Source organism: Oncorhynchus nerka, linkage group LG12 (assembly GCF_034236695.1).
Source record: "Oncorhynchus nerka isolate Pitt River linkage group LG12, Oner_Uvic_2.0, whole genome shotgun sequence".
Taxonomy (NCBI): domain Eukaryota; kingdom Metazoa; phylum Chordata; class Actinopteri; order Salmoniformes; family Salmonidae; genus Oncorhynchus; species Oncorhynchus nerka.
Window position 1 is genome coordinate 33086396 of NC_088407.1, and position 14823 is coordinate 33101218.

The 14823-nt window shown below is 44.7% G+C and overlaps 1 protein-coding gene across 2 annotated transcripts; it reads right to left on the reverse strand.

Annotated features, from left to right (window-relative positions):
• Positions 1-1835: 1835 nt before the first annotated feature.
• LOC115138152 (macrophage-capping protein-like) lies at positions 1836-12490 on the reverse strand. Of its 2 annotated transcripts, none has more exons than XM_065025513.1 (9): positions 12401-12490; positions 7354-7552; positions 4908-5057; positions 4227-4388; positions 3848-3997; positions 3469-3555; positions 3101-3233; positions 2784-2875; positions 1836-2442 (listed from the first exon to the last, which is right to left on the reverse strand). In XM_065025513.1, the coding sequence occupies exons 2-9, from the start codon at positions 7549-7551 to the stop codon at positions 2377-2379; spliced, it is 1038 nt and encodes a 345-aa protein (XP_064881585.1). In that variant the 5' UTR covers position 7552; positions 12401-12490; the 3' UTR covers positions 1836-2376. The 2 variants fall into 2 exon arrangements, with proteins under 2 accessions (XP_064881585.1, XP_064881584.1); XM_065025512.1 differs by lacking the exon at positions 12401-12490 and adding an exon at positions 11000-11022.
• Between the last annotated feature and the right edge of the window lie 2333 nt (positions 12491-14823).

Genomic DNA, 14823 nt, shown 5'->3' on the forward strand with positions numbered 1-14823 from the left:
TGCTGTGGTAGAACATTTATTTGGATTAGCAATTTTGTGAATTTATCAAAGTCCCATCAGGTAACTGTCACGACTTCCACCGAAGGTAGTTCCTCTCCCTGTTCCTTCCTCTCCCTGTTCAGGCGGTGCTCCTCTCCCTGTTCCTTCCTCTCCCTGTTTAGGCGGTGCTCCTCTCCCTGTTCCTTCCTCTCCCTGTTCCTTCCTCTCCCTGTTTAGGCGGTGCTCCTCTCCCTGTTCCTTCCTCTCCCTGTTCAGGCGGTGCTCCTCTCCCTGTTCCTTCCTCTCCCTGTTCCTTCCTTTCCCTGTTCAGGCGGTGCTCCTCTCCCTGTTCCTTCCTCTCCCTGTTCAGGCGGTGCTCCTCTCCTTGTTCCTTCCTCTCCCTGTTCAGGCGGTGCTACTCTCCCTGTTCCTTCCTCTCCCTGTTCAGGCGGTACTCCTCTCCCTGTTCCTTCCTCTCCCTGTTCCTTCCTCTCCCTGTTCAGGCGGTGCTCCTCTCCCTGTTCCTTCCTCTCCCTGTTCAGGCGGTGCTCGGAGTGGTCGGAGTCGCCGGCCTACTAGCCATCGATCCTTTTTTCCTTTTCTGTTTGTTTTGTCTTTGGTTCTTTCACACCTGGTTTCATTTGCCTTAATTTCTGTGTGTATATATTTACCCTGTTACCTAGGTTTGTGCGGGATTATTTTATTTGTGATGTAGGTCGGTGAGGTTGTGCCCATTTTTTATTTTCACGCATTTAATAAGACTGTGTTATTTGTTTGTTCCTCCTTGCTTGAGTAACGGGTGTCTCTGTTGTCGAGGGCGTTTGACTTTTGTATTGTGCCATACCTGTATTTGGTAGACTTGCCTATTAAAAGTACTGCATTTCAGACATCTCGGCTCTCCTGCGCCCGACTCCTTCACCTACCTCCTAACGCAACATTGTCACAGTAACCTGATTTCAGATGTGTCAAGCAAACAAGATTATTAGGAAATAGTTTTCTTGCAAAGCATGTCAATGTTTAGATCAAACTATTTTAATAATCGGACTATTCACAACAATTGTATTATTGTGTGCATACTCAGTGCCGGAGGTGTTCCTGTTTGTTAGTCACCGGGAAAGGCTCATAACACCAGTCACACCACATGATAAAGGCTCAACATTTCAGACACTGCCAGAATTTTGTCGGCGCCCACAACCACAAGTAGTGGTATTTAATTGTCAGACCTAGACCCTGTCACACTGAATGAGTCAAGCTGTCCGACAATCGTTTACAGCCTAAGAATTTGCCCAAGATGTGGAAATGTTGTTTGGGGATGGCAAAATCGTACAGTCTGTGTGGGCCTTAAAGAACCGTAATAGTGTGTGGGTGCATGTATTGGAAGGGGGTCCTTTTGCAGTTTTGAGTGTTAATCGCACACGTCAAAGGAATGAAGGTCAATATTAGCCTAATAATCTCCAGGTTGCAACAGAAACCAACGGTCACCTCCACTTCAGGACAGACAATCAGTCCCCAGTCAAAGACAATAGACATTAGCTAAATATACACTTTAAGAACATAAACATAGGCTATCTCTGACGACCCCAACAGTAGCCCCTGGAGGTTATTAACGTTTATGGAAGGTGAAAGGTCAAAATGGATAGATTATTCCAGTGAGGAAAACAAACAGGGGAGAATAGGTTCAGGTAATAAAAACTTAGTCACTTAATGAATGGGTCCCAAATGGCACCCTATTCCCTACATAGGGCACTACCTTTGACCTTATGGACCCTGGTCAAAAGTAGTGCACTATATAGGGAATAGGGTGCCATTTGGAACTCAGACAATGTCATAGTGAGAGTTGACGAAGCCACCCTCTGTACGGGTTCTTTCAGTTTCCATTTATTTTCATAAACTGTAGCCTACTAAAGGTATTATTTGAATATGCCCCTGTAATTCATAAACAAATGTAAAAAACAACAAAAAAACAACAAAAAAAGACAAAAGCAAACAAATGAACTTTATAGGCTTTGTGGAATATCATCTTGGCTTTAAATAAGACCACTAACAGAGCCCAGTAAAACCAGTGAGCACATGTTTTCCTTCCCAGTCAGAACCAGTAGTAGTGACTTAGGGATCCATTTGGTGTGACATCATTATAAATGCTCTCATTATTTTGAGTTAATTTGACCTATGCATGACTAAACAGTTGTCTGTGAGTACAGTACCTTACAAATATATACATATAAGTAAACACATATAAAAAAAAAACAATGTTCTTGAATTTGAGATGTGTTTTCACTCCTTATGAGAAGACTTTCAAACATTGATTGAGACCTTTTATATTCCAGGTTGTTATTTCATTATATTTTAGGAGTGCAACAGTTAATTGAGACCCCTTTCTGAAAACCCTTGTAGTTTTTAGTTCCAGTTCTTGAAGAACTGCTTGAAGATGATCGTCTCCCTCCCCTGTGGTAGAATCTCCACCTGTAAGACAATGCAGAGATTTGACTACCCGGTCATAACTGTTTATCTAGTGCATCATATACACATAAACCACCCTACTATATACACACAAAGAATTTATGACACTGGGTTCATGACCTGGTGGTTACACAACACACTGCGCAGTGCAATGTTATAATGGAGGAAGACTTACATGGAATTTGACTTACTGGACTTAAATATGCAAATTCTACTGTTTTCAAGTATAATAAAATCATGACGCTATCACTTGCTGACGTTATGCTGCTGGGTAGACTTAATGGGTGGACAATAAGAAAATAATGTCTGGGTTTTTGTAATTTGTGAGATCATGCTTGACTCACCTGTGTTTTCATCCTGGGGTAGTTCATCTGTTGGATGAAGTCATCTGCCATTTTCAAGGCCTCCCTTTTCTCCTCTGCATTGGCTCCCATACCTGTCAAACATAACAAGTGGGATAATGTCTCACCTCAGTCTAACCCATAGAGGTCTCAGTAAGGTCTCACAATGATAATGTCAATTCACTTTATTCAATACAAACACGGATTAAATGAGTTTTTAATGAGACACTGGATATCTAGTTGGATATCGAAAAACGTATTCCAGGGATACATTTCATGGAGCAGAAATATGCTAGTTGAGGTTCACATGTTTTCCTCACCTTTCCAGACGAAGATCTTTCCATTGGCCCCGTTGTCTAGAATAAAGCAGTCGTCACGCACCAGAAGGTCCTTGGCAAATGGGCTTTTTTCAGAGACATTGGTCAGCTTCATCTTACCTGTCGCATCGGACACCTGTGGAGGACAACAACACCGGCCATGACTTTTAGTTAATTTGTGATCTAGTTCACCTTGTTTGCTCTTGGGGGGAAAAAGAGACCCAAAGTATAGCTAGCTGTGCTGTGCAGTCTACGTTCCAAAATACCTCAAATGGGGTGAGCTATCCATTTACAATAGTACTGTTGTAATGTAATAGAACATTTCACGAGACACACCACTGTTTAATAATAGAATTGCAATGTCCAGCCACCTTGTAGAGGGAGGCGGAGTTGGAGACGTCTGCTTGACTGTCCTCTTCTGGAGTGCTCTCTGCCAGCTCTAGCATTGGTCCCAGCACCTGTCAATCACATGGCAGAGTGGAACATGGATTGTGGTGAGGTTTATAAAAAATTAAAAAGTCAGTTAGATCCTCAACATCATGTCAGCAAACTCAGTCCCCAAAACAAAAGTGTTTGTGAGTAGACTAGTTTGTGACAGAATGGAAGAAATTGTAACTTGTCTGACTAACTATAGACCCATTACCTTTGTATACCTCAATATCAAAGTCTCTAAATATGCCTCTAGGTCTCTAGGTGTGTGACTTTGTTTTAATTTGCTTTTGGAGGAAAGGACTATGTCGGCCATTTTACCTTGAGCATCTCCGGCGGCTCCTCTCCCTCACTGATGTCAGTGATGCGTGCTTTACCATGTCTCTCAGTGTCGCGGATCAGGCTAGCAATCTCACGCGACTTCTGCTTCTCAAACATGTTGGCCTGCGAGCCGATCCACGAAAATATGGTCTAAAGACAGACATGTTTGTTAAAACATTTTATAAGGCCTACTTTATTGATCACTAAATGAGAGGAAATTGGACATTTGGATTTTGCAAGGCAACAATGTCATGTTCTCCCCACTCTTGCTCTCACCCCTCCCCCCACCTCCCTGTCACCTCTCCCCCTCTCTCCCCTGCCCCTTCTCTCCCTTTTACCTCTCCCCCTCTCTCTCTCCCTCTCGCTCCCTCTATCTCACCTCTCCCAGGTCCAGGATGAAGCAGTCTCCCTTGTTGAAGCTCTCCCAGCTCAGCTCCACCTCCTTGGCACGGATGTTGCGCTTCCCTTTGATCTGGTACAGCCTGTGGACCGGCCCTGACCCACCCTGGGGTCGCCTGAAACCCGACTCCACACCACCGTCCTACACGCGTGAGTGTGCGTGCGTACGTATGTTTTTTTTGTTGAGAGAGAGTGAGTAAAAGTAATAGAAGAGAGGAAAAGAAAGAAGAGAAGAGAACGGTAACAATCTGAAAATGTTGTTTATGGCCGATTCCTCTTATCTGTATTTAACCAGGAAGTATTTGGGGTTTTACTGGCTAACGCTTCAACGAGAGAGATATGGAATGACATGGTAAGAAATCAGCAGCATATGATGAAATTATGCAAAGTAGTGCTTCTACAGGAAAAACATTACATTTACTGGCAATACAGGACCTCAAACCTAACACAAGTTAGGATAAACATGCATTACTCATAGTGGACCCAAATCTAATGTGGGAATCACATGGATTACAAGGTTCCAGATACAATAAGTCACACATTGATGTCCATGGGTAAGTTTCCACATGAAATCCCATACACGTGCATTTCTCAAGATAGGATTGGACCTTGTGTTTGTCAGTAAACATGAACTAGGAGTATCCTCCCTCCTCCTGCCCACCTTGTAGCTGACCCCCCTGGGGAAGAGGTTCATGAACTCTGGGGCCTCGTAGCCCTGGATCTGGCGATGCTGGATGGGGTCACCACCCAGGAAGTTGTCCAGCTGGGTAGCCAGCATGGCACACGCCACCTGCTCGTCACGAGATGACTTCTCACCTGGGAGGAAGAGAGGGGGGGTGAAGGTAGGGAAAGGGAGAAAAGGAGGAGAGTTACAAAAAAGAGAATAGTCAGGCGGTAAAGGGAGAGAGAGGTTGAGTGAAATGGGGTGCTTAGACTAAAATGAGTGACAGGTACATAAAGACTAAATAGGGAGGGGTCATGTAAGAGGTGGAGGGAGGGGTCACGAGCGACAGAGAGGCCAGGGAGAGAGGGGAGAGGGCGCTTTTTGAGGGGAGCCCTCTTCCATGCAATGACAATTGGCTTAGTGTCACCTAAGCACCGGATACATGCTGGAAACAACAGCCACATTTGAGTACTATAACAGCCCTACTGCATTTTTTATGAACACACACACAGAACCCAGCCCTTTCCCCTGGGGAGCTCTTCTCCTCTTTTATTTCCCCCATCCCCATTCTCTCATCATCCTTCCATCCATCCGTCTTAGTCTCCGTCCTCACATAATCAGTCGTTGGGTCAGCGTCGCGGCGTGTGTGTCATCACGAAACGCATGCAGGTTATTAGCTTTTCAACCGCGAGGAGGTTAATTAGGCGTGTACACAATGGGTTGGCTAGTAGTTTGGATATACAGAGCAGTACTGGATACGAGCTTACGAGGCCCCATCCATGGAAGATAAATAGAGGGCTCTTATGCCAAGAGTCTGAGGCATCCTTTTCCATCCCACTCTTACATGTATCCACTTTCTAATGTACACAGATAGTCCTCGTTCTGCCCTATGATGACCGCAACTCACCCATTCCATCACAGTTAGTTGAGTAGCACACTCAAATGCTCCTACACCTGTTTCTATTGAGGCTCTGGCAAATATCCATATAGATCAAAGCATTGTCTTGTACTTCAATAAAGCGTATGTGTTGGAGTATTTTACTACATAGTTCTGCAGGTTTTTATGGCCAGTATTTTATTAGTGGGACCTCATGAGTTTCTCATGAACATGTGACAGCAAAATATCCAGACCCTCTCAGAGTAGGAGTGTTGATCTTGCATCAGATTAGCCTTTTAGATCATAATGAATAAGACAGGGGGAACCTGATCCTAGATCAGCACTCCTACTCTGACACGCTATGTGAATACAGGCCCTGGTCAGTAGAAACTCTGGACACTACTTATTTGACATATACAGTGCATTCGGAAAGTATTCAGACCCCTTGACTTTTTCCACATTTTGTGATGTTGCAGCCTTATTCTATAATTTATTAAATAATTGTTCTCCCTCATCAATACCCTATAATGACAAAGCAAAAACAGGTTTTAATACATTTTTGCTAATTTATTAAAAATTAAAAACTGAAATTTCAAATTTACACAAGTATTCAGACCCTTTACTCAGTACTTTGTTGAAGCACCTTTGGCAGCGATTACAGCATAGAGTCTTCTTGGGAATGACGCTAGAAGCTTGGCACACCTGTATTTGGGGAGTTTCTCCCATTCTTCTCTGCAGATCCTCTCAATATCTGTCAAGTTGGATGGGGAGTGTCACTGCACAGCTATTTTCAGGCCTCTCCATAGATGTTCGATCAGGTGCAAGTCCGGGTTCTGGCTGGGTCACTTAAGGACATTCAGAGACTTGTCCTGAAGCCATTCCTGCATTATCTTGGATGTGTGCTTAGGGTCGTTGACCTGTTGGAAGGTGAACCTGATTGGTGGAGTGCTGCAGATATGGTTGTCCTTCTGGAAGGTTCTCCCATCTCTACAGAGGACTCTGGAGCTCTGTCAGAGTGACCATCGGGTTCTTGGTCACCTCCCTGAACAAGGTCCTTCTCCCCCAATTGCTCAGTTTGGCCTGGCGGCCAGCTCTAGGAAGAGTCTTGGTGGTTCCAAACTTCTTCCATTGAAGAATGATATAGGCCACTGTTCTCTTGGGGACCTTCAATGTGGGACCTTATATAGACAGGTGTGTGCCTTTCCAAATCATGTCCAATCAATTTAATTTACCACAGGTGGACTCCAATCAGGTTGTAGAAACATCTCAAGGATGATCAATGGGAAACAGGATACACCTGAGCTCAATTTCAAGTTTCATAGCAAAGGGTCTGAATACTTATGTAAATAAGGTATTTCTGTTTTTTATTTTCAATAAATGTGCAAAAAAATCTAAAAACCTGTTTTCACTTTGTCATTATGGGATTTTGTGTGTAGATTGCTGAGGATGTTTTTATTTTATTTTATCCATTTTAGAATAAGGCTGTAACATAACAAAATGTGGAAAAAGTCAATGGGTCTGAAAACTTTCCGAATGCACTGTTAACACGCACCCATTTTCCGTAACCTCACCTATCCACATGTGCAGGTCTGCCCCCTGGTCCCCCCTGTGCTCCAGCACCAGGTAGGAGTCTCCGTTGAAGAAAGCCCCCACCTCAGCCGGCTCCAGCAGCACCGCCTTCATCTTCTCCACCCGCCACAACTTCAGCCCCGGCTCCCGTGTCTCTGGTCCAAACTGGCCCGGCGCTGCCTGGCAGGGGAACATTCTGCATTGGGAAGAAGCAGAGGAGAGAGTGGGTCAGTGGGTGTGATGGTGGTGGGGGATGGATGGATGGATGGATGGATGGTAGGTAGGATGTAGGATTATGGGGAGGGCGGCTGCCTGGAAAGGGAGCATTCTGCACTGGGTAGAGGGAGTGGGTCAGGGGAGGTGAGGGTGGAGGATAAATTAATGGTAGAGTTGGGGAAGGGAAAGTTGGAAGAGAAAGGGTGTAAGTGGAGTCTGTTATATTTTCTGGGTTGTGAGAAGGGGTGTATTTCTTTGCTATGAAGTGAAACAAATGGAGATGGGGAGTTGTTGCCGCTGGAGGTGGCAGAAACAGTCAACTAAGGGAAATTGCTTTCACTTGGCAAGAACACCAATTTCCATATTGGAAAGCAGACAGAGAATGGAGTGGATGGGTGACAACTCATATAACCACAGCATGAAAACAATCACTATTTCTGCCGGAAGACAGAAACAGGGAGATAGAGGTGGAAATGAGTAGAAGAGAGGATGCAAAATGAGGGGTCAAGTTGCTTGATGAAGACCATAGGGGTAGATGGGTTACATCATTGTTGTGTAATACGACAACACAGCAGGCAAACCGACCCATACAACACTTGTGGTTGTACAAAAGAGGGTGTGTCTGCAGGGCGAGTCGTATCACGTCTCACATGCACACACTGAACTAAATATCTCTCCCTCTCTCTTGCTCTCTCTCGCGTTCTCTTCTCCGTCTCTCTCTAGCCACCGTTTCCAAAGCTTTAATATACACAGCTTTATCGATTCATAGTACCTCTGCCATTGTTATTTCCCTGTAGCGATACGATTCAGTAAGTGATAGAGTCATACTCCAGGGTAAATGAATGTTGGATGTTGTACAGGCTACACTCAAGTCACCTGGCCTCCGACAGTTGTTCCGACTACACTAAACGTGACCAAGGTCCTTTGGCAGACCTTTGTTTGTGTATAAAATGGAAGGTAGGTGGAATATCATGGGAGACAGGTAGTATCGATGTTTATCGTTTACAACCTATTCACCCTGAAACAGAGCTCTATGTTGATTTGTTTTGTATGGTCTATCCTCATTCAATGGGATGTCCTGTTGTTGGTCTTAAAGTGGCTGCTTCACTGTCAATCCAGCAACGTTACACCTAAAAACAAATCAATCAAAGGGCTATATGAGTAATAAGCAGGTTTTAATGGTGTATTATAGCTGTAGTAAGTACACTACGTCACAGTAACACTACTCACCAAAGAGTTCACCCAACTCTCACAGAACATGTGTAGCTGCACTATAATTACACTGTAGGTAACTACCAGGTGACGTGGGAGCCAGACTGGCAAAGGCTTGGTTTCCACTCTATGTTTGTAATATCAGCATGAAGGGTAATGGCCTGGATATTGGGTAACCTTGAAAGAAGCCAGTCCTTTAATGGCCAATGAAAACATTTAGGAAAAACATGTCCCAAAGAAACGAAAACGCTCTCTCACAATCCAGCGCATGCACAAAACATGTCTTCATAAAAATAAACAATGTTGCTTTAACTAAAGCTGTAAAAACTCTTGGCGAGTTGACAGTTTTTCAGTTATACGGGCACCACTGAAAAAACTTCGGTGCTGATAAAGTGGGACTGAACCGGCTTGGCACGGCCATTGCCCATCGTAAAAAGGTTACATGACGATGGGAGGTCATGGCTAGAGTCAGCAGCTTCGAGCGCTCACAAACGTCTTGAGTCGGCGACTTTGTGAAGTTAACGCTCCACCCCTGAGACAAAGAGCACGGCTGTTTGGATCAGCATCTATGGAAACTGCAACTATGACTCACTCACTCTCTCCCTCCAAACAACCACACAGAGCCGTGGTTAACAATCGGCTGAATGTTCTTGCTGAGAGAGAGAGAGAGAGAAAGAGAGGGGGGGGGGGGGGGAAGAAAGTGACGCAAACACGCTAAGTACTCGCCGGTCGCTATCCTTGATTCGTCTTTAGATCAAATACATATCCACTGATATGGAAACAGCAGCCTTTCGCTCTTTCATAACTTGGTGTGAGCACATAGGTCAACAGGTTCATAATTGCTTCCTCAATGGAGAAAGAATTCACATGTGGCTGGACAGCGTTTGAGTGTTTGTGGGCCACAAAGCAGAAGCGGTACACAACACATGCCTAAACCCAGTTAAAGGATCAGCTAAACCCTTTCCTGATGCTACTAGAGCCGAGTCACTTAATACTGTTGAGACTGTCACAAACACAAAACGGCAATACATGTGAAACTAAACCTGAATCAATAACCTTCTATTACATCACAGGTAACGATTCATGTATAAAGGAGGTGCAGGCGAGGAGGTTCATGCACGTCCCTGCTGAAAACAGCAGCATAGACCAGCATAGGGTGGTGCCCTGCTGTTTTTTTGCTGGTGCCCAGCAAAACCATCATCCAAGTGCTTCATTATTCAAGACAGTGCATTACATAGATCACAAGGCCTTACTTTTGAGGGCCTAGTTTTTCCCCAATACAGTGGCCACATCAGGCCTGCAAGTCACATCATGCTGGCTTGCAAAGTGATGTTGAATTCCTATTGGAATCCAGCCAGAGTGGGGATATCCAACAATTGTAACTTGTATTCACCCACAAGCTAAATGTAGAATGACTGCCAGGGGTAGAAAGTGGAAGGAGAGAGACGACCTAAACCATCTAAACTGGAACAACCGTTTCAGTAACGGGCGCAATAAAATCCAACTAACAGACTGGATTAGTTTAGAAACATGTATGTTATGTCTCTTTGTGTAGCATACGACTCATTCATGAATCAATCAATGTACATGCAAAAACACAACAAACAAAACATATATTGAAATAGAGCATGCTGGGAAATATGGAAATGATGGCCATGGTTTTGACATACCAGCTTGACCATTCTGGACCAGCATAGACCAGCATGGACCAGCTTGGTCACCAGCATACCTGCATTACCAGCATACCAGCATGAGCTGGTTGACCAGCCAAACCAGTTAGACCATGCTGGTCAGACCAGCTTGACCAGCATGGACCAGCTTGAAATGTAGGCTGGTGTATGCTTTTTTTCAGCAGGGATTGCAGGATCCCAGTGAGGAGGATAGAAGCTAAACTCTCATGCTACCTAGCAGCAAGACTATTAGGCCCTTGTGAAAGCAGAACTGACATATTAAATCCAGTTAGCAAAGTAGATGAAAAACTAAACCAGAGAATCAAGTCAACAAAACAAAACAAGCTACTAAAAGTAACCTGTCAGAAAATGAGTCATGGGTAAAAAAGAGAGAGAGAGAGATAACACACATGCTAGCCTAGGTATACTGCCAAATAGCCACCACCAACCCCCACACACAAGGGCTGCAGGCGGGCGACGGTAGGCGTCAGGGTTACAATGCTTAGACAGAGTCGTGAAGAGGAAAAATCCCCGGTCCACTTAACTGCATGATCCCCTCGGCTAGCTCCGGCACCGCACCTGACTCCAGCTCCATTCTGCCTGATGGCCGCTCGTGACTGTGGGTGTGAGTGGACTGAGGGGGCCTGGGTGAGGAGGAGTGTGTTGGTGCTCCTCACCTGGTTAGCTTATATGAGGAAGGTAACGTGAGCCTGGGGAGTGATCTGAGCGGCCATGGCGAGGGCGCTCTGTGGGGGAAGAGTCGGGTTCCTGACAAACGCTAAACACCACGGTGATAATCATGACTGCTGGGCCTGCCTACTGTTGCATTCCTCCCCACTCTCTCCCTCTACTGCCTCCCCCATCTCCCCTCTCAACTGCCTAGACACTTTCCATGGGCCAGGGGAGGAAGGAGGGAGGGAGAGACGAAGGGAGAGGGAAGAGATGTTTCCTAACACTGACAGATAGCTAATTCTGATGCGACAGGCAATTTGTAGATTGCCCCTGACCATGAACAAATGAACACCCTCCTTTCCTCGTCTCTTGTCTCTCATGAGCATTGATTAGAATGGACTGGACAAGACAGGACAATTGGTCTCCATTGCATCTCCCACTCAGTCTCTTCCATCCAGATCAGTGATCAAGGAAAAGAAACAAGGGTACAAGGAAAGGAGGCAATATAAGAGAACTGGGACGTGGCCCAAGAGACAGGGAACCGAGGCCTTTGGCCTTGAGCAGCAGAGCGGCCTATGGCCTCAAGTCAGATGGAGATTGATAGGGATGGCGGGAGAGATAGAGAGATGGGGGTCAGAGATAGGATACTGGGGTCATTGAGCCAATCAGATCATTCATGAGCTTTTAATCAGAGGGAGAAATATGAGAGGGGACAAAATACAGGCAGACAGAGGGAGTGTCGGAGGGAGATATGAGAGCAATTTGCCACGTGTCTGTGTGTGCGTGCTCGTGCGTGCGTGCGCGTGCGGGAGATAAAAATGAGGTGAGAGGAGAGGAGCAGCGAAGTAGAGAGGGATGAAATGCAAGGGGGATAATTACATTGAGATAGGTGATAAAGGACTTACGTACAGAGCAGAGTCCATAAACAATCTCGAAAAACAGAAAGAGAGAAATAGGGAGGAGAATAAAGAGATAGCTAAACATTTTATGATTGATAGCGATATTGAGAGAGGGTGGAGAGAAGGAGAGTAAGAGGGAGGGATGGAAAGAGGGAGGCAAGCGAAGTGTGACTAGTTTTATTGTTCCGTCTCAGATTCCTCAGCTAATTTGAGGGGGGAAAAATCCAGATTGAGAGATAAAAAAATGGAGTGCCTCTAGGAAAATATGTCCCTGCTAGGCATCCCAGATAAGGACAAATTGTGGAGAAAATAAAGACGATGAAAATAAGGGAAATGGGGAAAAAGGTGTTAGAAGTTATTTTGTAGAGCACTTACCTTGCAACTTTAGTAGGTGAGGAGGAAATGGATCAGGACACGTCGGTGCAGACAAAGAGAGGAAATGCACTCATGCAAAGAAAACACGTCCATATATACACACACACACACACGCGCGCACGCGCGCACGCACGCACGCACGCACGCACGCACGCAGGCAGGCAGGCAGGCAGGCACGCACGCACACACACACACACACACACACACACACACACAGACTCTCAGACACAAGCTCTTCCTGTCTCTGTCTCATGCAATCATAGCCCAGCCCTGTGGTTTACAGAACAATGAAACTGCAGAAAACGACTTTTTCTTTAAGTAAAAAGAGAGAAACTAGTGAAACAGATAGAGAGTAGGGCTGAACAGAGAATGAATAAGTTGTGTGAGAGTGCGAGGGTGTGGCATGAAGGAGACCAAATTTGCAGAAAAGATTAAGAAAGAGTTGTGCACCAGCAAAAGCACAGCGAAGGCACCAGCAAAAGCACAGCGAAGGCACCAGCAAAAACAGAGCGAAGGCACCAGCAAAAGCACAGCGAAGGCACCAGCAAAAGCACAGCGAAGGCACCAGCAAAAACAGAGCGAAGGCACCAGCCAAAACAGAGCGAAGGCACCAGCAAAAGCACAGCGAAGGCACCAGAAAAAACAGAGCGAAGGCACCAGCAAAAGCACAGCGAAGGCACCAGCGAAAACAGAGCGAAGGCACCAGCCAAAACAGAGCGAAGGCACCAGCAAAAACAGAGCGAAGGCACCAGCAAAAACAGAGCGAAGGCACCAGCAAAAGCACAGTGAAGGCACCAGCAAAAACAGAGCGAAGGCAACCAGCCAAAACGCACCAGGGAACCAGCAAAAACACAGCAGGGCAACCAAATCATAGCAACATAACCAAACCATCCAGTGTTACTCATCTATGGCCTCTCACATAGACACACTTTGTATGGGGAACACTCTCCAGGCTGACTGCTCAACCAGACCACTGTATAATGACATGGCCTTCTTCACAGTGACATCAGCCTGGTAATGATTAGATCTCTATTTGACTCTTGTGGATTCCCTAGAAATAGGGTAGGCTGGACCAATGCACATATTTCTTGAAACTCATGTTTCTATTTTTTATTTGGGGAACTGATTTACAAGAGCAGTGTCCAGCCAACCCCATCATTTAAACCTTCTTTTCCATATTCTGTTTGCTTGTAGTCAGTCTGGACAATGGTGTCTAGTCTTTAATGGCCTTATCAGGATACCCATACTTGCGTCCTAAATTGTTGAACGTTTGAGTATGCGAAAATATTACGTTTAATAGTACGTGACATTTCGAAAGTCGAGTATAGGCATACTTTAAATTCCTGCATGTCATACTCTTTTCGGCTTTGACAACAGCTGATGAATTAGATATGGGGATGCGCTACCGAAATCAACGAATAGTGGGAAACAACGCAATCACGCATTATGCATTATCAGTATACGAAAATATAATGTTAATAGTATGCAACGTTTCAAAAATCGATTGTGGTTTAAATGCCAGGATGTTATAGGCCTACTCATTTCGGCTCTTCATCTACTAGAATACGATGCACACTTTTCCACAATGCATTGGAAGAGGTGAGCTGCGAGTGATAGGACCTAGTTCTTTTCAAGTAGCCAAACCACACAAATTAGGCTACTTAATTGGGAAGATATCCGAAGCTTCTGCGGCGTTCAAATGTATACTAAGTAGTTTTTGTTATCCTTAAAATGATGACGAGTAGGCCTATTGCATCGTAGGCAACATCTATGAAAACAAAAGCCGTTCTTAATTTTTTACCCAAAGCAAATTGCTGTATTCTCACAGAAAAGTCTTTATTGTTCTCTTGATCTTCACCTGAGATTTTAAACCAAATACTAAACTATCTTTTGATTTCAGAATGTGTCCGCACTGGGGTCTCCAGCCTGGTCTCATAGACTAGACATAACATAGTAAACATCAACCTTGGGCACTCAAATTGGTATGATATGTTACGTTTGGGTACTTGGATGTAGCTGCGTTATTTATGTCATATGACATATCAGGCCTTTTGATTTGAATTGTTTTGGATTGTTTTAGTTTTGTAGGCTAACTATTTAATTATTTAATGATGCACTATGGCGAAATCACTCCGCCATTTCCTGGTTGCTCAAATTCTGATAGTTCGCCTAATTTCAGTTTATGTGATAAAACAAGCAAGTATAGTGTAGAGAATTATTGTCCCATCTAAACCGCTGTGAAATATCTTTCCCGTAACCCAAAATATTTTATTTTCAGCTGTTTGAAGCTGGTGAATCTTACAGAACAGATCTATCGCTTCTTAGACTTACTTTCAATGAGAATGACAGATCAATACTGAACAAAAGTATAAATGCAACATGCAACAATTTCAAAGATTTTACTGAGTTACAGTTCATATAAA